Source organism: Ranitomeya imitator, chromosome 2, assembly GCF_032444005.1.
Source record: "Ranitomeya imitator isolate aRanImi1 chromosome 2, aRanImi1.pri, whole genome shotgun sequence".
Classification (NCBI taxonomy): domain Eukaryota; kingdom Metazoa; phylum Chordata; class Amphibia; order Anura; family Dendrobatidae; genus Ranitomeya; species Ranitomeya imitator.
Window position 1 is genome coordinate 271,270,841 of NC_091283.1, and position 23,825 is coordinate 271,294,665.

General features: G+C 50.3%; 1 protein-coding gene across 2 annotated transcripts in view; it reads right to left on the reverse strand.

Annotated features, from left to right (window-relative positions):
- The window catches only part of MYOCD (myocardin), a 64,899-nt gene extending 41,298 nt beyond the window's left edge, over nt 1-23,601 (reverse strand). Inside the window, exon 1 of one of the 2 annotated variants that reach the window (XM_069749220.1) lies at nt 23,351-23,601. In XM_069749220.1, coding sequence (XP_069605321.1) covers nt 23,351-23,405 — 55 coding nt within the window. In that variant the 5' untranslated portion in view covers nt 23,406-23,601. The remainder of the gene's footprint in view (nt 1-23,350) is intronic. The other variant, XM_069749221.1, reaches the window with a different exon arrangement.
- Nucleotides 23,602-23,825: the final 224 nt, after the last annotated feature.

Sequence of the window (23,825 nt, forward strand, 5' to 3'; positions counted from 1 at the left end):
TTTGCAGCCAAGCTGTGTCTCTGGAGATGCAGATATACCCTCCATGTCTTTAGTCAGATGTGGTGATTTGTATTTTCTGTGGTGGATATTTTCTAGTGTTTTAATACTGACCGCATAGTACTCTGTCCTTTTCTTTCTTTTTAGCTAGTATGGCCTCCTACGCTAAATTCTGATTTCATATCTGCGCATGTTATTTCCCTCTCCTCTCACAGTCAATATTTGTGGGGGGCGTCTATCCTTTGGGGATTTTCTCTGAGGCAAGATAGTTTTCCCGTTTCTGTCTTTAGGGGAAGTTAGTTCTTAGGCTGTGTCGAGGGGTCCAGGGAGTGTTAGGTACCCCCCACGGCTACTTCTAGTTGCGCTGTTAAGTTCAGGGTTTGCGGTCAGTACAGGTTCCACCTTCTCCAGAGTACGTCTCATGCTGCTCCTAGGCCACCAGATCATAACACTGGAGGATCGACTCGCCGTGTCTTCTCCATGTACCGATGCACAGAGAAGACATTACTAATCCATCGCCCTGAAGGATCGACTCATCGTATCTTCTCCATGCAACGATGCACAGAGGAGACATTACTAATCCATCGCCCTGAAGGATCGACTCGTCGCGTCTGCTCCATGTACCTGTGCACAAAGGAGACATTACTAATTTATCGCCAGGGAGGATTGACTCGTCGTGTCTTCTCTATGTATCGGTGCTCAGAGGAGACATTACTAATCCATCGCCCGGGAGGATCGACTCGTTGTGTCTTCTCCATGTACCGATGCACAGAGGAGACATTACTAATCCATTGCCCTTGAGGATCGACTCGTCGTGTCGTCTCCACGTACCAATGCACAGAGAAGACATTACTAATCCATTGACCGTGAGGATTGACTCGTCGTGTCGTCTCCTCTGTGCATCGGTACATGGGGAAATTACTAATCCATCACCCTGGAGGATCGACTCGTCGTGTCTTCTCCATGTACCGATGCACAGAGGAGACATTACTAATCCATCGCACGGGAGGATCAAATCATCGTCGTGTCTTCACCATGTACTTAGGAACAGAGGAGACATTACTAATCCATCAACCTGGAGGATCGACTCGTCGTGTCTTCTCCATTTACCGATGCACAGAGGAGACATTACTAATCCATCGCCAGGGAGGATCGACTTGTCGTGTCTTTTCTATGTATTGGTGCACAGAGGAGACATTACTAATCCATCGCCAGGGAGGATCGACTTGTCGTGTCTTCTTCATGTAAAGATACAGAAGAGACATTACTAATCCATCGCCAGGGATGATCGACTCGTTGTGTCTTCTCTATGTATTGTTGCACAGAGGAGACATTACTAATCCATCGCCGTGGAGGATCGACTCGCCGTGTCTTCTCCATGTACCGATGCACAGAGGAGACATTACTAATCCATTGCCCTGGAGGATCGACTTGTCGTGTCTTCTCCATGTATCAATGCACAGTGGAGACATTACTAATCCATCGGCCTGGAGGATCGACTCGTCGTGTCTTCTCCATGTGCGTATGCACAGAGGAGACATTACTAATCCATCACCCAGGAGGATCGACTCGTCGCATCTGCTCCATGTACCTGTGCACAGAGGAGACATTACTAATCCATCGCCAGGGAGGATCGACTTGCCGTGTCTTCTCCATGTACCGATGCACAGAGGAGACATTACTAATCCATTGCCCTGGAGGATCGACTTGTCGTGTCTTCTCCATGTATCAATGCACAGTGGAGACATTACTAATCCATCGGCCTGGAGGATCGACTCGTCGTGTCTTCTCCATGTGCGTATGCACAGAGGAGACATTACTAATCCATCACCCAGGAGGATCGACTCGTCGCATCTGCTCCATGTACCTGTGCACAGAGGAGACATTACTAATCCATCGCCAGGGAGGATTGACTCGTCGTGTCTTCACCATGTACTTAGGAACAGAGGAGACATTACTAATACATTGCCTGGGAGGATCGACTCATCGTATCTTCTCCATGTACTTACGAACAGAGGAGACCTTACTAATCCATCGCCCTGGAGGATCGACTAGTCATGTTTTTACTCCATGTATCACTGCACAGAGAAGACATTACTAATCCATCGCCAGGGAGGATTGACTCGTCGTGTCTTCACCATGTACTTAGGAACAGAGGAGACATTACTAATACATTGCCTGGGAGGATCGACTCATCGTGTCTTCTCCATGTACTTACGAACAGAGGAGACATTACTAATCCATCGCCCAGGAGGATCGACTCGTCGCATCTGTTCCATGTACCTGTGCACAGAGAAGACATTACTAATCCATCGCCCGGGAGAATCGACTCGTTGTGTCTTCTCCATGTACCGATGCACAGAGGAGACATTACTAATCCATCGTCCGTGAGGATCGACTCGTTCTGTCTTCTCCATGTACCGATGCACAGAGGAGACATTACTAATCCATCAACTGGGAGGATCGACGCGTTGTGTCTTCTCCATGTACCGATGCACAGAGGAGACATTACTAATCCATCGCCCAGGAGGATCAACTCGTCGCGTCTGCTCCATGTACCTGTGCACAGAGGAGACATTACTAATCCATCGCCAGGGAGGATTGACTCGTCGTGTCTTCTCTATGTATCGGTGCTCAGAGGAGACATTACTAATCCATCGCCCGGGAGGATCGACTCGTTGTGTCTTCTCCATGTACCGATGCACAGAGGAGACATTACTAATCCATCGCCCGTGAGGATCGACTCATTGTGTCTTCTCCATGTACCGATGCACAGAGGAGACATTACTAATCCATCGACTGGGAGGATCGACGCGTTGTGTCTTCTCCATGTACCGATGCACAGAGGAGACATTACTAATCCATCACCCAGGAGGATCGACTTGTCACGTCTGCTCCATGTACCGGTGCACAGAGGAGACATTACTAATTTATCGCCAGGGAGGATCGACGCGTTGTGTCTTCTCCATGTACCGATGCACAGAGGAGACATTACTAATCCATCGCCCGTGAGGATCAACTCGTTGTGTCTTCTCCATGTACCGATGCACAGAGGAGACATTTCTAATCCATCGACCGGGAGGATTGACGCGTCGTGTCTTCTCTATGTATTGGTGCACAGAGGAGACATTACTAATCAGTTGTCCTGGAGGATCGACTCGCCGTGTCTTCTCCATGTACCAATGCACAGAGGAGACATTAGTAATCCATCGCCCTGGATGATCGACTCGTCGTGTCTTCTCCATGTACCTATGCACAGAGGAGACATTACTAATCCATCGCCCTGAAGGATCAACTCGTCGTATCTTCTCCATGTACCGATGCACAGAGGAGACATTACTAATCCATCGCCCTGGAGGATCGACTTGTCGTGTCTTTTCCATGAACCAATGCACAGTGGAGACATTACTAATCCATCGCCCAGGAGGATTGACTCGTCGTCTCTTCTCCATGTACGTATGCACAGAGGAGACATTACTAATCCATCGTCCAGGAGGATCGGCTCGTCGTGTCTTCTCCATGTACGTATGCACAGAGGAGACATTACTAATCCATCGCCAGGGAGGATTGACTCGTCATGTCTTCTCTATGTATCGGTGCACAGAGGAGACATTACTAATCCATCTCCCTGAAGGATCAACTCGTCGTGTCTTCTCCATATACCGATGCACAGAGGAGACATTACTAATCCATCGCCCGGGAGGATCGACTCGTTGTGTCTTCTCCATGTACCGATGCACAGAGGAGACATTACTAATCCATCGCCCGGGAGGATTGACTCGTCGTGTCTTCTCCATCTATTGGTGCACAGAGGAGACTTTACTAATCCATCGCCCGGGAGGATCGACACGTGTCTTCTCCATGTACCGATGCACAGAGGAGACATTACTAATCCATCACCCTGAAGGATCAACTCGTCGTATCTTCTCCATGTACCGATGCACAGAGGAGACATTACTAATCCATTGCCCTGAAGGATCGCTCGTCGTGTCTTCTCCATGTACCGATGCACAGAGGAGACATTACTAATCCATTGCCCTGGAGGATCAACTTGTGTCTTCTCCATGTACGTATGCACAGAGGAGACATTACTAATCCATTGCCCTGGAGGATCGACTTGTCGTGTCTTCTCCATGTACCGATGCACAGAGGAGACATTACTAATCCATCGCCCTGGAGGATCGACTTGTCGTGTCTTTTCCATGAACCAATGCACAGTGGAGACATTACTAATCCATAGCCCAGGAGGATTGACTCGTCGTCTCTTCTCAATGTACGTATGCACAGAGGAGACATTACTAATCCATCACCCAGGAGGATCGACTCGTCGCATCTGCTCCATGTACCTGTGCACAGAGGAGACATTACTAATCCATCGTCCAGGAGGATCGGCTCGTCGTGTCTTCTCCATGTACGTATGCACAGAGGAGACATTACTAATCCATCGCCAGGGAGGATTGACTCGTCATGTCTTCTCTATGTATCGGTGCACAGAGGAGACATTACTAATCCATCTCCCTGAAGGATCAACTCGTCGTGTCTTCTCCATGTACCGATGCACAGAGGAGACATTACTAATCCATCGCCAGGGATGATCGAATTGTCGTGTCTTCTCTATGTACGTATGCAGAGGAGACATTACTAATCCATCGCCAGGGATGATCGACTCGTCGTGTCTTCTCCATGTATCGTTGCACAGAGGAGACATTTTTAATGCATTGCTCGGGAGGATCGACTCGTCGGGTCTTCTATATGTACCGATGCACAGAGGAGACATTACTAATCCATTGCCCTGGAAGATTCACTTGTCGGGTCTTCTCTATGTACCGATGCACAGAGGAGACATTACTAATCCATCACCCAGGAGGATTGACTCGTCGCATCTGCTCCATGTACCTGTGCACAGAGGAGACATTACTAATCCATCGTCCAGGAGGATCGGCTCGTCGTGTCTTCTCCATGTACGTATGCACAGAGGAGACATTACTAATCCATCGCCAGGGAGGATTGACTCGTCATGTCTTCTCTATGTATCGGTGCACAGAGGAGACATTACTAATCCATCTCCCTGAAGGATCAACTCGTCGTGTCTTCTCCTTGTACCGATGCACAGAGGAGACATTACTAATCCATCGCCCGGGAGGATCGACTCGTTGTGTCTTCTCCATGTACCGATGCACAGAGGAGACATTACTAATCCATCGCCCGGGAGGATTGACTCGTCGTGTCTTCTCCATGTACGTATGCACAGAGGAGACATTACTAATCCATCGTCCAGGAGGATCGGCTCGTCGTGTCTTCTCCATGTACGTATGCACAGAGGAGACATTACTAATCCATCGCGAGGGAGGATTGACTCGTCGTGTCTTCTCCATGTACCAATGCACAGAAGAGACATTACTAATCCATCGCCCTGGAGGATCGACTCGTCGTGTTTTCTTCATGTAAAGATACAGAGGAGACATTACTAATCCATCACCAGGGATGATCGACTCGTTGTGTCTTCTCTATGTATTGTTGCACAGAGAAGACATTACTAATCCATTGCCCTGGAGTGTTGTGAATTCTGCTCTTGGGCTCCCTCCGGTGGTTATGAGTGGTAGTGCTGCGGTAGTTGGATAGCAGCATTTATCAGGTGTATCTATTTTTTGCAATTTGGGCTGGGCTATTTAGCCCTGCTTTATCCTTTAGTCAGTGCCAGTTGTCCATTGTTTTTGGAGGATTCACATCCATACCTGGTCTCTCCTGTTCTGCTGTTCATTTCAACAAAGATAAGTTCAGGCTTTGTTTTTGCTGTCCACCTGCTGTGGACCTTATAGTTCGGTGCATTTTCATGTTTTGTCTTGTCCAGCTTTGTTTGTGAAGGATTTTTTGCAGCCAAGCTGTGTCTCTGGAGATGCAGATATACCCTCCATGTCTTTAGTCAGATGTGGTGATTTGTATTTTCTGTGGTGGATATTTTCTAGTGTTTTAATACTGACCGCATAGTACTCTGTCCTTTTCTTTCTTTTTAGCTAGTATGGCCTCCTACGCTAAATTCTGATTTCATATCTGCGCATGTTATTTCCCTCTCCTCTCACAGTCAATATTTGTGGGGGGCGTCTATCCTTTGGGGATTTTCTCTGAGGCAAGATAGTTTTCCCGTTTCTGTCTTTAGGGGAAGTTAGTTCTTAGGCTGTGTCGAGGGGTCCAGGGAGTGTTAGGTACCCCCCACGGCTACTTCTAGTTGCGCTGTTAAGTTCAGGGTTTGCGGTCAGTACAGGTTCCACCTTCTCCAGAGTACGTCTCATGCTGCTCCTAGGCCACCAGATCATAACACTGGAGGATCGACTCGCCGTGTCTTCTCCATGTACCGATGCACAGAGAAGACATTACTAATCCATCGCCCTGAAGGATCGACTCATCGTATCTTCTCCATGCAACGATGCACAGAGGAGACATTACTAATCCATCGCCCTGAAGGATCGACTCGTCGCGTCTGCTCCATGTACCTGTGCACAAAGGAGACATTACTAATTTATCGCCAGGGAGGATTGACTCGTCGTGTCTTCTCTATGTATCGGTGCTCAGAGGAGACATTACTAATCCATCGCCCGGGAGGATCGACTCGTTGTGTCTTCTCCATGTACCGATGCACAGAGGAGACATTACTAATCCATTGCCCTTGAGGATCGACTCGTCGTGTCGTCTCCACGTACCAATGCACAGAGGAGACATTACTAATCCATTGACCGTGAGGATTGACTCGTCGTGTCGTCTCCTCTGTGCATCGGTACATGGGGAAATTACTAATCCATCACCCTGGAGGATCGACTCGTCGTGTCTTCTCCATGTACCGATGCACAGAGGAGACATTACTAATCCATCGCACGGGAGGATCAAATCATCGTCGTGTCTTCACCATGTACTTAGGAACAGAGGAGACATTACTAATCCATCAACCTGGAGGATCGACTCGTCGTGTCTTCTCCATTTACCGATGCACAGAGGAGACATTACTAATCCATCGCCAGGGAGGATCGACTTGTCGTGTCTTTTCTATGTATTGGTGCACAGAGGAGACATTACTAATCCATCGCCAGGGAGGATCGACTTGTCGTGTCTTCTTCATGTAAAGATACAGAAGAGACATTACTAATCCATCGCCAGGGATGATCGACTCGTTGTGTCTTCTCTATGTATTGTTGCACAGAGGAGACATTACTAATCCATCGCCGTGGAGGATCGACTCGCCGTGTCTTCTCCATGTACCGATGCACAGAGGAGACATTACTAATCCATTGCCCTGGAGGATCGACTTGTCGTGTCTTCTCCATTTATCAATGCACAGTGGAGACATTACTAATCCATCGGCCTGGAGGATCGACTCGTCGTGTCTTCTCCATGTGCGTATGCACAGAGGAGACATTACTAATCCATCACCCAGGAGGATCGACTCGTCGCATCTGCTCCATGTACCTGTGCACAGAGGAGACATTACTAATCCATCGCCAGGGAGGATCGACTTGCCGTGTCTTCTCCATGTACCGATGCACAGAGGAGACATTACTAATCCATTGCCCTGGAGGATCGACTTGTCGTGTCTTCTCCATGTATCAATGCACAGTGGAGACATTACTAATCCATCGGCCTGGAGGATCGACTCGTCGTGTCTTCTCCATGTGCGTATGCACAGAGGAGACATTACTAATCCATCACCCAGGAGGATCGACTCGTCGCATCTGCTCCATGTACCTGTGCACAGAGGAGACATTACTAATCCATCGCCAGGGAGGATTGACTCGTCGTGTCTTCACCATGTACTTAGGAACAGAGGAGACATTACTAATACATTGCCTGGGAGGATCGACTCATCGTATCTTCTCCATGTACTTACGAACAGAGGAGACCTTACTAATCCATCGCCCTGGAGGATCGACTAGTCATGTTTTTACTCCATGTATCACTGCACAGAGAAGACATTACTAATCCATCGCCAGGGAGGATTGACTCGACGTGTCTTCACCATGTACTTAGGAACAGAGGAGACATTACTAATACATTGCCTGGGAGGATCGACTCATCGTGTCTTCTCCATGTACTTACGAACAGAGGAGACATTACTAATCCATCGCCCAGGAGGATCGACTCGTCGCATCTGTTCCATGTACCTGTGCACAGAGAAGACATTACTAATCCATCGCCCGGGAGAATCGACTCGTTGTGTCTTCTCCATGTACCGATGCACAGAGGAGACATTACTAATCCATCGTCCGTGAGGATCGACTCGTTCTGTCTTCTCCATGTACCGATGCACAGAGGAGACATTACTAATCCATCAACTGGGAGGATCGACGCGTTGTGTCTTCTCCATGTACCGATGCACAGAGGAGACATTACTAATCCATCGCCCAGGAGGATCAACTCGTCGCGTCTGCTCCATGTACCTGTGCACAGAGGAGACATTACTAATCCATCGCCAGGGAGGATTGACTCGTCGTGTCTTCTCTATGTATCGGTGCTCAGAGGAGACATTACTAATCCATCGCCCGGGAGGATCGACTCGTTGTGTCTTCTCCATGTACCGATGCACAGAGGAGACATTACTAATCCATCGCCCGTGAGGATCGACTCATTGTGTCTTCTCCATGTACCGATGCACAGAGGAGACATTACTAATCCATCGACTGGGAGGATCGACGCGTTGTGTCTTCTCCATGTACCGATGCACAGAGGAGACATTACTAATCCATCACCCAGGAGGATCGACTTGTCACGTCTGCTCCATGTACCGGTGCACAGAGGAGACATTACTAATTTATCGCCAGGGAGGATCGACGCGTTGTGTCTTCTCCATGTACCGATGCACAGAGGAGACATTACTAATCCATCGCCCGTGAGGATCAACTCGTTGTGTCTTCTCCATGTACCGATGCACAGAGGAGACATTTCTAATCCATCGACCGGGAGGATTGACGCGTCGTGTCTTCTCTATGTATTGGTGCACAGAGGAGACATTACTAATCAGTTGTCCTGGAGGATCGACTCGCCGTGTCTTCTCCATGTACCAATGCACAGAGGAGACATTAGTAATCCATCGCCCTGGATGATCGACTCGTCGTGTCTTCTCCATGTACCTATGCACAGAGGAGACATTACTAATCCATCGCCCTGAAGGATCAACTCGTCGTATCTTCTCCATGTACCGATGCACAGAGGAGACATTACTAATCCATCGCCCTGGAGGATCGACTTGTCGTGTCTTTTCCATGAACCAATGCACAGTGGAGACATTACTAATCCATCGCCCAGGAGGATTGACTCGTCGTCTCTTCTCCATGTACGTATGCACAGAGGAGACATTACTAATCCATCGTCCAGGAGGATCGGCTCGTCGTGTCTTCTCCATGTACGTATGCACAGAGGAGACATTACTAATCCATCGCCAGGGAGGATTGACTCGTCATGTCTTCTCTATGTATCGGTGCACAGAGGAGACATTACTAATCCATCTCCCTGAAGGATCAACTCGTCGTGTCTTCTCCATATACCGATGCACAGAGGAGACATTACTAATCCATCGCCCGGGAGGATCGACTCGTTGTGTCTTCTCCATGTACCGATGCACAGAGGAGACATTACTAATCCATCGCCCGGGAGGATTGACTCGTCGTGTCTTCTCCATCTATTGGTGCACAGAGGAGACTTTACTAATCCATCGCCCGGGAGGATCGACACGTGTCTTCTCCATGTACCGATGCACAGAGGAGACATTACTAATCCATCACCCTGAAGGATCAACTCGTCGTATCTTCTCCATGTACCGATGCACAGAGGAGACATTACTAATCCATTGCCCTGAAGGATCGCTCGTCGTGTCTTCTCCATGTACCGATGCACAGAGGAGACATTACTAATCCATTGCCCTGGAGGATCAACTTGTGTCTTCTCCATGTACGTATGCACAGAGGAGACATTACTAATCCATTGCCCTGGAGGATCGACTTGTCGTGTCTTCTCCATGTACCGATGCACAGAGGAGACATTACTAATCCATCGCCCTGGAGGATCGACTTGTCGTGTCTTTTCCATGAACCAATGCACAGTGGAGACATTACTAATCCATAGCCCAGGAGGATTGACTCGTCGTCTCTTCTCAATGTACGTATGCACAGAGGAGACATTACTAATCCATCACCCAGGAGGATCGACTCGTCGCATCTGCTCCATGTACCTGTGCACAGAGGAGACATTACTAATCCATCGTCCAGGAGGATCGGCTCGTCGTGTCTTCTCCATGTACGTATGCACAGAGGAGACATTACTAATCCATCGCCAGGGAGGATTGACTCGTCATGTCTTCTCTATGTATCGGTGCACAGAGGAGACATTACTAATCCATCTCCCTGAAGGATCAACTCGTCGTGTCTTCTCCATGTACCGATGCACAGAGGAGACATTACTAATCCATCGCCAGGGATGATCGAATTGTCGTGTCTTCTCCATGTACGTATGCAGAGGAGACATTACTAATCCATCGCCAGGGATGATCGACTCGTCGTGTCTTCTCCATGTATCGTTGCACAGAGGAGACATTTTTAATGCATTGCTCGGGAGGATCGACTCGTCGGGTCTTCTATATGTACCGATGCACAGAGGAGACATTACTAATCCATTGCCCTGGAAGATTCACTTGTCGGGTCTTCTCTATGTACCGATGCACAGAGGAGACATTACTAATCCATCACCCAGGAGGATTGACTCGTCGCATCTGCTCCATGTACCTGTGCACAGAGGAGACATTACTAATCCATCGTCCAGGAGGATCGGCTCGTCGTGTCTTCTCCATGTACGTATGCACAGAGGAGACATTACTAATCCATCGCCAGGGAGGATTGACTCGTCATGTCTTCTCTATGTATCGGTGCACAGAGGAGACATTACTAATCCATCTCCCTGAAGGATCAACTCGTCGTGTCTTCTCCTTGTACCGATGCACAGAGGAGACATTACTAATCCATCGCCCGGGAGGATCGACTCGTTGTGTCTTCTCCATGTACCGATGCACAGAGGAGACATTACTAATCCATCGCCCGGGAGGATTGACTCGTCGTGTCTTCTCCATCTATTGGTGCACAGAGGAGACTTTACTAATCCATCGCCCGGGAGGATCGACACGTGTCTTCTCCATGTACCGATGCACAGAGGAGACATTAATAATCCATCGCCCTGAAGGATCGCTCGTCGTGTCTTCTCCATGTACCGATGCACAGAGGAGACATTACTAATCCATTGCCCTGGAGGATCGACTTGTCGTGTCTTCTCCATGTACCGATGCACAGTGGAGACATTACTAATCCATCGCCCAGGAGGATTGACTCGTCGTCTCTTCTCCATGTACGTATGCACAGAGGAGACATTACTAATCCATCGTCCAGGAGGATCGGCTCGTCGTGTCTTCTCCATGTACGTATGCACAGAGGAGACATTACTAATCCATCGCCAGGGAGGATTGACTCGTCGTGTCTTCTCCATGTACCAATGCACAGAAGAGACATTACTAATCCATCGCCCTGGAGGATCGACTCGTCGTGTCTTCTCCATGTACCGATGCACAGAGGAGACACTACTAATCCATCGCCCTGAAAGATCGACTCGTCGTATCTTCTCCATGTACCGATGCACAGAGGAGACATTACTAATCCATCGCCCGGGAGGATCGACTCGTCGTGTCTTCTCCATGTACCGATGCACAGAGGAGACATTACTAATCCATCGCCAGGGATGATCGAATTGTCGTGTCTTCTCCATGTACGTATGCAGAGGAGACATTACTAATCCATCGCCAGGGATGATCGACTCGTCGTGTCTTCTCCATGTATCGTTGCACAGAGGAGACATTTTTAATGCATTGCTCGGGAGGATCGACTCGTCGGGTCTTCTCTATGTACCGATGCACAGAGGAGACATTACTAATCCATTGCCCTGGAAGATTCACTTGTCGTGTCTTCACCATGTACCGATGCACAGAGGAGACATTACTAATCCATTGCCCTGGAAGATCGACTTGTCGTGTCTTCTCCATGTACTGGTGCACAGAGGAGACATTACTAATCCATCGCCCTGGAGGATCGACTCATCGTGTCTTCTACATGTACCGATGCACAGAAGAGACATTACTAATCCATCGCCCTGGAGGATCGACTCGTCGTGTCTTCTCCATGTACCGATGCACAGAGGAGACATTACTAATCTATCATCCAGGAGGATCGACTCGTCGTGTCTTCTCCATGTATCTATGCACAGAGGAGACATTACTAATCCATCGCCAGGGATGATCGACTCGTTGTGTCTTCTCCATGTACCGATGCACAGAGGAGACATTACTAATCCATCACCAGGGATGATCGACTCGTCGTCTCATCTCCATGTACCTATGCACAGAGGAGACATTACTAATCCATCGACCTGGAGGATCGACTCGCCGTGTCTTCATGTACCGATGCACAGAGGAGACATTACTAATCCATCGCCCATGAGGATCGACTCGTTGTGTCTTCTCCATGTACTGATGCACAGAGGAGACATTACTAATCCATCTCCCTAAAGGATCAACTCGTCGTGTCTTCTCCATGTACCGATGCACAGAGGAGACATTACTAATCCATTGCCCGGGAGGATTGACTCGTCGTGTCTTCTCCATGTACCGATGCACAGAGGAGACATTAATAATCCATCGCCCGGGAGGATTGACTCGTCGTGTCTTCTCCATGTACCGATGCACAGAGGAGACACTACTAATCCATCTCCCTAAAGGATCAACTCGTCGTGTCTTCTCCATGTACCGATGCACAGAGGAGACATTACTAATCCATCGCCCGGGAGGATCGACTCGTTGTGTCTTCTCCATGTATAACTGCACAGAGGAGACATTACTAATCCATCGCCCAGGAGGATCGACTCGTCGTGTCTTCTCCATGTACCGATGCACAGAGGAGACATTACTAATCCATCGCTCAGGAGGATCGACTCGTCGTGTCTTCTCCATGTACCGATGCACAGAGGAGACATTACTAATCCATCGCCCGGGAGGATCGACTCGTCGTGTCTTCTCCATGTACCGATGCACAGAGGAGACATTACTAATCCATCGCTCAGGAGGATCGACTCGTCGTGTCTTCTCCATGTACCGATGCACAGAGGAGACATTACTAATCCATCGCTCAGGAGGATCGACTCGTCGTGTCTTCTCCATCTACCGATGCACAGAGGAGACATTACTAATCCATCGCCGACTTCAGGCTTTTTTCTCCTTGGGGAGAGATCATTTTTAAAACAGCTCCCCAGGCTCAGCTGGGTGTCTCATGGCATGTCAGGGGTTACAGAGGATAATGGCAGTCATTCCTGAATTTTTCAGCTTTGTACCGAGTTGCCCCTTAAATTCTGACACTTAAAGGGGAAGTCCACTTTTGAAAAACACTTTTGTACAGCATTGATTATAATGTCACCAATTAGGCTCCATCTGGAGAGAACACCGCTTATGGGGGACAAGAGCCCAGAAAAGGCAAATATTTAAAGGGCCAGCATCCAAAATGGGAAGTTCCTAGATGGTAGTGTTGCAGGGAGGCGTTTCCACCACTAGGGGGCAGTGTTGCTCTGGGAGATTTCTTCCCCTGGGTCATGGTTAATGTTGCAGTCAGTGACAGCAGACAGCTCCCCTTATCTGACTGTCACCTTCATGGTTGTCACCGACCCCCAGGACCCCTCCAAAGTCTAGAACATTCCAAGACAAAAAAAAAAAAGAATCCACAGACCGAGACATTGTTTTCTGCAAATTAATTGGATTAATTAGCAATATGGGGTGAGTTGGTTATTGGTGCCACCTGGAGGGACTACAACTCTCCTGCAAGTGACCTGCTGGGAGTTATAGTCCCCCGGAGTTAGGACACTGCGCCCCCACCGTCCTCAGGTTGTGCGCCGTGCTGCACCTCAGCCACAATACCAGACACAGCCTGTGGAGTGGTGGGGGCGCCCTTTCTGGAAGAGGTAGATTAAGGGTTAATTCAAAAAGGTCGATGATTATTTGACCTCTGTATACATAGAGGCAACCAATCAGGACGCACTGATGAGAATGCGGTGTAGCAGAGCTGACTGTCGTGACATGGGACTGCAGAACAGTTCGAGGACAAGTTCGGCTCTGCTACATCTCTAGCAGAGCGACTGGAAACTGGAACGAAAGATGCAAATGCAGCAGAGCTGAGCTGGTGATAGGTTTACATGGAATCACAGCTCTGCTACATTCCACATACTCGCTCCTGCTACATAGTGTATCTAAGTATGGGTGTATCTAAGCATACTGGTGAGAAGATGAGATCAGATGTAGCAGAGAGGAATAGGCTCCATGATGTCATAGGTTTACTTTGGTGATGTCATCAAACAGCACATTCAGCTCTGCTGGATCTGACAAACTCGGTTCTGCTACATTACAGAAACTATATATATGGTATGTATCTAAGCACAGGTGGTATATCAGTGTATCTAAGCACATTGCTGAGAATAACTGCAGAGGATCGATCGCTCCGCAGCTGCAGCAAGCACGATCCGCTCCGCAGATGCTGGATACAGCGGAGCCGAGTAAGTAACATACACTTAGATTACAATTGACAGCTACAGCAGAGCCGAGGTTGTCAGATACACCAGGATTAGGGTTGTCAGCTACAGCAGAGCCGAGGTTGTCAGATACACCAGGATTAAGGTTGTCAGCTACAGCAGAGCCGAGGTTGTCAGATACACCAGGATTAAGGTTGTCAGCTACAGCAGAGCCGAGGTTGTCAGATACACCAGGATTAAGGTTGTCAGCTACAGCAGAGCCGAGGTTGTCAGATACACCAGGATTAGGGTTGTCAGCTACAGCAGAGCCGAGGTTGTCAGATACACCAGGATTAAGGTTGTCAGCTACAGCAGAGCCGAGGTTGTCAGATACACCAGGATTAAGGTTGTCAGCTACAGCAGAGCCGAGGTTGTCAGATACACCAGGATTAAGGTTGTCAGCTACAGCAGAGACGAGGTTGTCAGATACACCAGGATTAAGGTTGTCAGCTACAGCAGAGCGGAGGTTGTCAGATACACCAGGATTAAGGTTGTCAGCTACAGCAGAGCCGAGGTTGTCAGATACACCAGGATTAAGGTTGTCAGCTACAGCAGAGCCGAGGTTGTCAGATACACCAGGATTAAGGTTGTCAGCCAGAGCAGAGCCGAGGTTGTCAGCCGAGGCATAAATGAATTTGCAGGAAGCTTCTCTGCTGATTTTGCCATCTGCTCGCATGGATCGGTCAGCTGTAGCAGAGAGGACTTTGTTATTTGTAGAAAAGCTTGGGTGTGCTGAAATGTGTCAGATGTAGTGGTGCCGAGTTTGTCAGTCTTGGAACAGCTCTGCTTAGAAGCTCTAGTAGAGCAGAGTTTGTCAGGTGGAACAATATTTAACTTGGAAGTTGTAGCAGAGACAAATCAGTCAGATGCAGCAGAACTGAACATGTCATGTCAGATGCACCAGTGCAGACTTTACAAGCTGTACCACAGCTGAGATGGTCAGAAATTATCAGACTTTGACTATGTCAGGTGTAGCAAGGCTGACTGTGTCAGGTGTAGCAGGGCTGACTATGTCAGGTGTAGCAGGGCTGACTATGCCAGGTGTAGCAGAGCTGACTATGTCAGGTGTAGCAGAGCTGACTATGTCAGGTGTAGCAGAGCTGACTATGCCAGGTGTAGCAGAGCTGACTATGCCAGGTGTAGCAGGACTGACTATGCCAGGTGTAGCAGAGCTGACTATGCCAGGTGTAGCATTGCTGACTATGTCAGGTGTAGCAGGGCTGACTATGTCAGGTGTAGCAGGGCTGACTATGTCAGGTGTAGCAGAGCTGACTATGCCAGGTGTAGCAGAGCTGACTATGCCAGGTGTAGCAGAGCTGACTATGTCAGGTGTAGGAGAGCTGACTATGTCAGGTGTAGCAGAGCTGACTATGTCAGGTGTAGCAGGGCTGACTATGTCAGGTGTAGCAGAGCTGACTATGTCAGGTGTAGCAGGGCTGACTATGTCAGATGTAGCAGAGCTGACTGTGTCAGGTGTAGCAGAGCTGACTATGTCAGGTGTAGCAGAGCTGACTATGTCAGGTGTAGCAGAGCTGACTATGTCAGGTGTAGGAGAGCTGACTATGTCAGGTGTAGCAGGACTGAGTATGTCAGGTGTAGCATTGCTGACTATGTCAGGTGTAGCAGGGCTGACTGTGTCAGGTGTAGCAGGGCTGACTATGTTTAGCAGAGCTGACTATGTCAGGTGTAGCAGAGCTGACTATGCCAGGTGTAGCAGAGCTGACTATGCCAGGTGTAGCAGAGCTGACTATGTCAGGTCTAGCAGAGCTGACTATGTCAGGTGTAGCAGAGCTGACTATGCCAGGTGTAGCAGAGCTGACTATGCCAGGTGTAGCAGAGCTGACTATGCCAGGTGTAGCAGAGCTGACTATGCCAGGTGTAGCAGAGCTGACTATGCCAGGTGTAGCAGGGCTGACTATGTCAGATGTAGCAGAGCTGACTATGTCAGGTGTAGCAGTGCTGACTATGTCAGGTGTAGCAGTGCTGACTATGTCAGGTGTAGCAGAGCTGACTATGTCAGGTGTAGCAGGCTGACTATGTCAGGTGTAGCAGGGCTGACTATGCCAGGTGTAGCAGGGCTGACTATGTCAGGTGTAGCAGGGCTGACTATGCTAGATGTAGCAGGGCTGACTGTGTCAGGTGTAGCAGGGCTGACTATGTCAGGTGTAGCAGAGCTGTCTATGCTAGGTGTAGCAGGGCTGACTATGCTAGGTGTAGCAGGGCTGACTATGCTAGGTGTAGCAGGGCTGACTGTGTCAGGTGTAGCAGGGCTGACTGTGTCAGGTGTAGCAGAGCTGACTGTGTCAGGTGTAGGAGAGCTGACTATGTCAGGTGTAGCAGGACTGACTATGTCAGGTGTAGCATTGCTGACTATGTCAGGTGTAGCAGGGCTGACTGTGTCAGGTGTAGCAGGGCTGAGTATGTTTAGCAGGGCTGTCTATGTCAGGTCTAGCAGAACTGACTATGTCAGGTGTAGCAGAGCTGACTATGCCAGGTGTAGCAGAGCTGACTATGCCAGGTGTAGCAGAGCTGACTATGTTAGGTGTAGCAGGGCTGACTATGTCAGGTGTAGCAGGACTGACTATGTCAGGTGTAGCATTGCTGACTATGTCAGGTGTAGCAGAGCTGACTATGTCAGGTGTAGCAGAGCTGACTATGCCAGGTGTAGCAGGGCTGACTATGTCAGGTGTAGCATTGCTGACTATGTCAGGTGTAGCAGGGCTGACTGTGCCAGGTGTAGCAGGGCTGACTATGTCAGGTGTAGCAGAGCTGACTATGCCAGGTGTAGCAGGGCTGACTATGTCAGGTCTAGCAGAACTGACTATGTCAGGTGTAGCAGAGCTGACTATGCCAGGTGTAGCAGAGCTGACTATGCCAGGTGTAGCAGAGCTGACTATGTCAGGTCTAGCAGAGCTGACTATGTCAGGTGTAGCAGAGCTGACTATGCCAGGTGTAGCAGAGCTGACTATGTCAGGTCTAGCAGAGCTGACTATGTCAGGTGTAGCAGAGCTGACTATGTCAGGTGTAGCAGAGCTGACTATGCCAGGTGTAGCAGGGCTGACTATGCTAGGTGTAGCAGGGCTGACTATGTCAGGTGTAGCAGGGCTGACTATGTCAGGTGTAGCAGAGCTGACTATGTCAGGTGTAGCAGAGCTGACTATGCCAGGTGTAGCAGAGCTGACTATGTCAGGTGTAGCAGAGCTGACTATGTCAGGTGTAGCAGAGCTGACTGTCAGGTGTAGGAGAGCTGACTGTGTTAGGTGTAGCAGGGCTGACTATGCTAGGTGTAGCAGGGCTGGCTATGCTATGTGTAGCAGGGCTGACTATGTCAGGTCTAGCAGAGCTGACTATGTCAGGTGTAGCAGAGCTGACTATGCCAGGTGTAGCAGAGCTGACTATGTTAGGTGTAGCAGGGCTGACTATGCTAGGTGTAGCAGGGCTGGCTATGCTATGTGTAGCAGGGCTGACTATGTCAGGTCTAGCAGAGCTGACTATGTCAGGTGTAGCAGAGCTGACTATGCCAGGTGTAGCAGAGCTGACTATGCCAGGTGTAGCAGAGCTGACTATGCCAGGTGTAGCAGAGCTGACTATGCCAGGTGCAGCAGGGCTGACTATGCCAGGTGTAGCAGGGCTGACTATGCCAGGTGTAGCTGGGCTGACTATGCCAGGTGTAGGAGAGCTGACTATGTCAGATGTAGCAGAGCTGACTATGTTAGGTGTAGCAGAGCTGACTATGTCAGGTGTAGCAGAGCCGACTATGTCAGGTGTAGCAGAGCCGACTATGTCAGGTGTAGCAGAGCCGACTATGTCAGGTGTAGTAGTGCTGACTATGTCAGGTGTAGCAGAGCTGACTATGTCAGGTGTAGCAGAGCTGTGTCAGGTGTAGCAGGGCTGACTATGTCAGGTGTAGCAAGGCTGACTATGTCAGGTGTAGCAGGGCTGACTATGTCAGATGTAGCAGAGCTGTGTCAGGTGTAGCAGAGCTAAACTATGTCAGGTGTAGCAGAGCTAAACTATGTCAGGTGTAGCAGGGCTGACTATGTCAGGTGTAGCAGGGCTGACTATGTCAGGTGTAGCAGGGCTGACTATGTCAGGTGTAGCAGGGCTGACTATGTCAGGTGTAGCAGGGCTGACTATGTCAGGTGTAGCAGGGCTGACTATGTCAGGTGTAGCAGGGCTGACTATGTCAGGTGTAGCAGGGCTGACTATGTCAGGTGTAGCAGGGCTGACTATGTCAGGTGTAGCAAGGCTGACTATGTCAAGTGTAGCAGGGCTCACTATGTCAGGTGTAGCAGGGCTCACTATGTCAGGTGTAGCAGGGCTCACTATGCCAGGTGTAGCAGAGCTGACTATGTCAGGTGTAGCAGGGCTGACTATGTCAGGTGTAGCAGGGCTGACTATGTCAGGTGTAGCAGAGCTGACTATGTCAATGTAGCAGAGCTGACTATGTCAGGTGTAGCAGGGCTGACTATGTCAGGTGTAGCAGAGCTGACTATGTCAGGTGTAGCAGAGCTGACTATGTCAGGTGTAGCAGGGCTGACTATGTCAGGTGTAGCAGAGCTGACTATGTCAGGTGTAGCAAGGCTGACTATGTCAGGTGTAGCAGAGCTGACTATGTCAGGTGTAGCAGGGCTGACTATGTCAGGTGTAGCAGAGCTGACTGTCAGGTGTAGCAAGGCTGACTATGTCAGGTGTAGCAGGGCTGACTATGTCAAGTGTAGCAGAGCTGACTATGTCAGGTGTAGCAGAGCTGACTATGCCAGGTGTAGCAGAGCTGACTATGTTAGGTGTAGCAGGGCTGACTATGCCAGGTGTAGCAGAGCTGACTATGTTAGGTGTAGCAGAGCTGACTATGTCAGGTGTATCAGAGCTGACTATGCCAGGTGTAGCAGAGCTGACTATGCCAGGTGTAGCAGAGCTGACTATGTTAAGTGTAGCAGGGCTGACTATGCCAGGTGTAGCAGGGCTGACTATGCCAGGTGTAGCAGGGCTGACTATGCCAGGTGTAGCAGGGCTGAGTTTGTCAGATGTAGCAGATCTGACTATGTTAGGTGTAGTAGGGCTGACTATGTTAGGTGTAGCAGGGCTGACTATGTCAGGTGTAGCAGAGCTGACTATGTCAGGTGTAGCAGAGCTGACTATGTCAGGTGTAGCAGAGCTGACTATGCCAGGTGTAGCAGAGCTGACTATGTCAGGTGTAGCAGAGCTGACTATGCCAGGTGTAGCAGGGCTGACTATGTCAGGTGTAGCAAGGCTGACTATGTCAGGTGTAGCAGAGCTGACTATGTCAGATGTAGCAGCGCTGACTATGTCAGGTGTAGCAGTGCTGACTATGCCAGGTGTAGCAGGACTGGCTATGTTAGGTGTAGCAAGGCTGACTATGTCAGGTGTAGCAGGGCTGAGTTTGTCAGATGTAGCAGATCTGACTATGCCAGATGTAGCAGAGCTGACTATGTCAGGTGTAGCAGGACTGACTATGTTAGGTGTAGCAGAGCTGACTATGTCAGGTGTAGCAGGGCTGACTATGTTAGGTGTAGCAGAGCTGACTATGTCAGGTGTAGCAGGACCGACTATGTCAGATGTAGCAGAGCTGACTATGTCAGGTGTAGCAGAGCTGACTATGTCAGGTGTAGCAGAGCGACTATGTCAGGTGTAGCAGGACTATGTCAGGTGTAGCAGAGCTGACTATGTCAGGTGTAGCAGGGCTGACTATGTCAGTTGTAGCAGGACTATGTCAGGTGTAGCAGAGCTGAGGTTGTCCAATGTAGCAGAGCTGACTATGCCAGATGTAGCAGGGTTGAGTTTATCAGATGTAGCAGAGCTGACTATGCCAGATGTAGCAGGGCTGAGTTTGTCAGGTGTAGCAGGGCTGACTATGTCAGGTGTAGCAGAGCTGACTATGTCAGGTGTAGCAGGGCTGACTATGCCAGATGTAGCAGAGCTGACTATGTCAGGTGAAGCAGGACTGACTATGTTAGGTGTAGCATTGCTGACTATGTCAGGTGTAGCAGGACTGACTATGTTAGGTGTAGCAAGGCTGACTATGTCAGGTGTAGCAGGGCTGAGTTTGTCAGATGTAGCAGATCTGACTATGCCAGATGTAGCAGAGCTGACTATGTCAGGTGTAGCAGGACTGACTATGTTAGGTGTAGCAGAGCTGACTATGTCAGGTGTAGCAGGGCTGACTATGTTAGGTGTAGCAGAGCTGACTATGTCAGGTGTAGCAGGACCGACTGTTAGGTGTAGCAGAGCTGACTATGTCAGGTGTAGTAGAGCTGACTATGTCAGGTGTAGCAGAGCGACTATGTCAGGTGTAGCAGGACTATGTCAGGTGTAGCAGAGCTGACTATGTCAGGTGCAGCAGGGCTGACTATGTCAGTTGTAGCAGGACTATGTCAGGTGTAGCAGAGCTGAGGTTGTCCGATGTAGCAGAGCTGACTATGCCAGATGTAGCAGGGTTGAGTTTATCAGATGTAGCAGAGCTGACTATGCCAGATGTAGCAGGGCTGAGTTTGCCAGGTGTAGCAGGGCTGACTATGTCAGGTGTAGCAGGGCTGACTATGTCAGGTGTAGCAGGGCTGACTATGTCAGGTGTAGCAGGGCTGACTATGTCAGGTGTAGCAGTGCTGACTATGTCAGGTGTAGCAGAGCTGACTATGTCAGGTGTAGCAAGGCTGACTATGTCAGGTGTAGCAGAGCTGAGTTTGCCAGATGTAGCAGAGCTGACTATGCCAGATGTAGCAGGGCTGAGTTTGTCAGGTATACCAGGGCTGACAGATGTAGCAGAGCTGACTATACCCGATGTAGCAGCGCTGAGTTTGTCAGGTATACCAGGGCTGACAGGTGTAGGAGAGCTGACTATGATAGGTCTAGTAGGGCTGAGTTTGTCAGTTGTAGCAGTGCTAAATTTGTAATATGCCATGATACAGAGTTTCCCAGTACAGTTCTCTCACTCTTACATAGGACTGCAGACAGATAATCTCCACAGACCCCACATCAGCGTAAGTGACCTCCTCGGTTCTGCTATGTCCAGGAGTGAGTGACCTGCTCGGTTCTGCTACATCCTGGAGTGAGTGACCTGCTCGGTTCTGCTACGTCCTGGAGTGAGTGACCTGCTCGGTTCTGCTACTCCCCAGAGTGAGTGACCTGCTCGGTTCCGCTACGTCCTGGCGTGAGTGACCTGCTCGGTTCCGCTACGTCCCGGAGTGAGTGACCTGCTCGGTTCTGCTACTCCCTGGAGTGAGTGACCTGCTCGGTTCTGCTACGTCCTGGAGTGAGTGACCTGCTCGGTTCTGCTACGTCCTGGAGTGAATGACCTGCTCGGTTCTGCTACGTCCTGGAGTGAGTGACCTGCTCGGTTCTGCTACTCCCTGGAGTGAGTGACCTGCTCGGTTCTGCTACGTCCTGGTGTGAGTGACCTGCTCAGTTCTGCTACGTCCTGGAGTGAGTGACCTGCTTGGTTCTGCTACGTCCTGGAGTGAGTGACCTGCTTGGTTCTGCTACGTCCTGGAGTGAGTGACCTGCTCGGTTCTGCAACGTCCTGGAGTGACTTGCTCGGTTCTGCTACTCCCTGGAGTGAGTGACCTGCTCGGTTCTGCTACGTCCTGGAGTGAGTGACCTGCTCGGTTCTGCTACGTCCTGGAGTAAGTGACCTGCTCGGTTCTGCTACATCCTGGAGTGAGTGACCTGCTCGGTTCTGCTACGTCCTGGAGTAAGTGACCTGCTCGGTTCTGCTACTCCCTGGAGTGAGTGACCTGCTCGGTTCTGCTACGTCTTGGTGTGAGTGACCTGCTCGGTTCTGCTACGTCCTGGAGTGAGTGACCTGCTCGGCTCTGCTACGTCCTGGAGTGAGTGACCTGCTCGGTTCTGCTACTCCCTGGGGTGAGTGACCTGCTCGGTTCTGCTACGTCCTGGAGTGAGTGACATGCTCGGTTCTGCTACTCCCTGGGGTGAGTGACCTGCTCGGTTCTGCTACTCTCTGGGGTGAGTGACTTGGTCGGTTCTGCTATGTCCTGGAGTCAGTGACTTGCTCGGCTCTGCTACGTCCTGGAGTGAGTGACCTGCTCGGTTCTGCTACTCCCTGGAGTGAGTGACCTGCTCGGTTCTGCTACTCCCTGGAGTGAGTGACCTGCTCGGTTATGCTACGTCCTGGAGTGAGTGACCTGCTCGGTTCTGCTACGTCCTGGAGTGAGTGACCTGCTCGGTTCTGCTACGTCCTGGAGTGAGTGACCTGCTCGGTTCTGCTACTCCCTGGGATGAGTGACCTGCTCGGTTCTGCTACGTCCTGGAGTGAGTGACCTGCTCGGCTCTGCTACATCCCGGGGTCAGTGACCTGCTCGGCTCTGCTACATCCCGGGGTCAGTGACCTGCTCGGCTCTGCTACATCCCGGAGTCAGTGACCTGCTCGGCTCTGCTACATCCCGGAGTCAGTGACCTGCTCGGTTCTGCTACATCCCGGGGTCAGTGACCTGCTCGGCTCTGCTACATCCCGGGGTCAGTGACCTGCTCGGCTCTGCTACATCCCGGGGTCAGTGACCTGCTCGGCTCTGCTACATCCCGGGGTCAGTGACCTGCTCGGTTCTGCTACATCCCGGGGTCAGTGACCTGCTCGGCTCTGCTACATCCCGGGGTCAGTGACCTGCTCGGCTCCGCTACATCCCGGGGTCAGTGACCTGCTCGGCTCCGCTACATCTCTCCCCCCCCGTCTCTGCTCCAGACTCCTCACCTGATCTGAATTTGCTCCGGATCAGCAGGGACTGCTCACATCCCAGCAGAGTCATGATGATGAGGAGGATGAGGAGGAGGATGATCCGCTTATTACAGGTCCAGAGTCACACACGAGTCCAGCAGAGACGCAGCAGAGACGCAGCACAGAGCGGCTCCCGCGCAGCATCCAGTCCCGGAGCCGGCGGCTCTGCTATCGCTGCGGAGCTCCCAGGATTTGGTCCCATCCAGCACTGATCTGACACAAGAGGCAAATGCTGCTCGCGGGGCTCAGAGGCTTTAATGAAGCCGCGTCCTCCTCCTCCGCCTCCTCTGTGATCTGCTGATGTCATCACTGGTGCGCTGTCATCCCCAGCAGCGAGCAGACCCTCCAGAGCTGCAGTCAGTCCCTCCAGAGCTGCAGTCCGTCCAGAGCAGCAGTTAGTTCTTCCAGAGCTGCAGTCAGTCTCTCCAGAGCAGCAGTCAGTCCCTCTAGA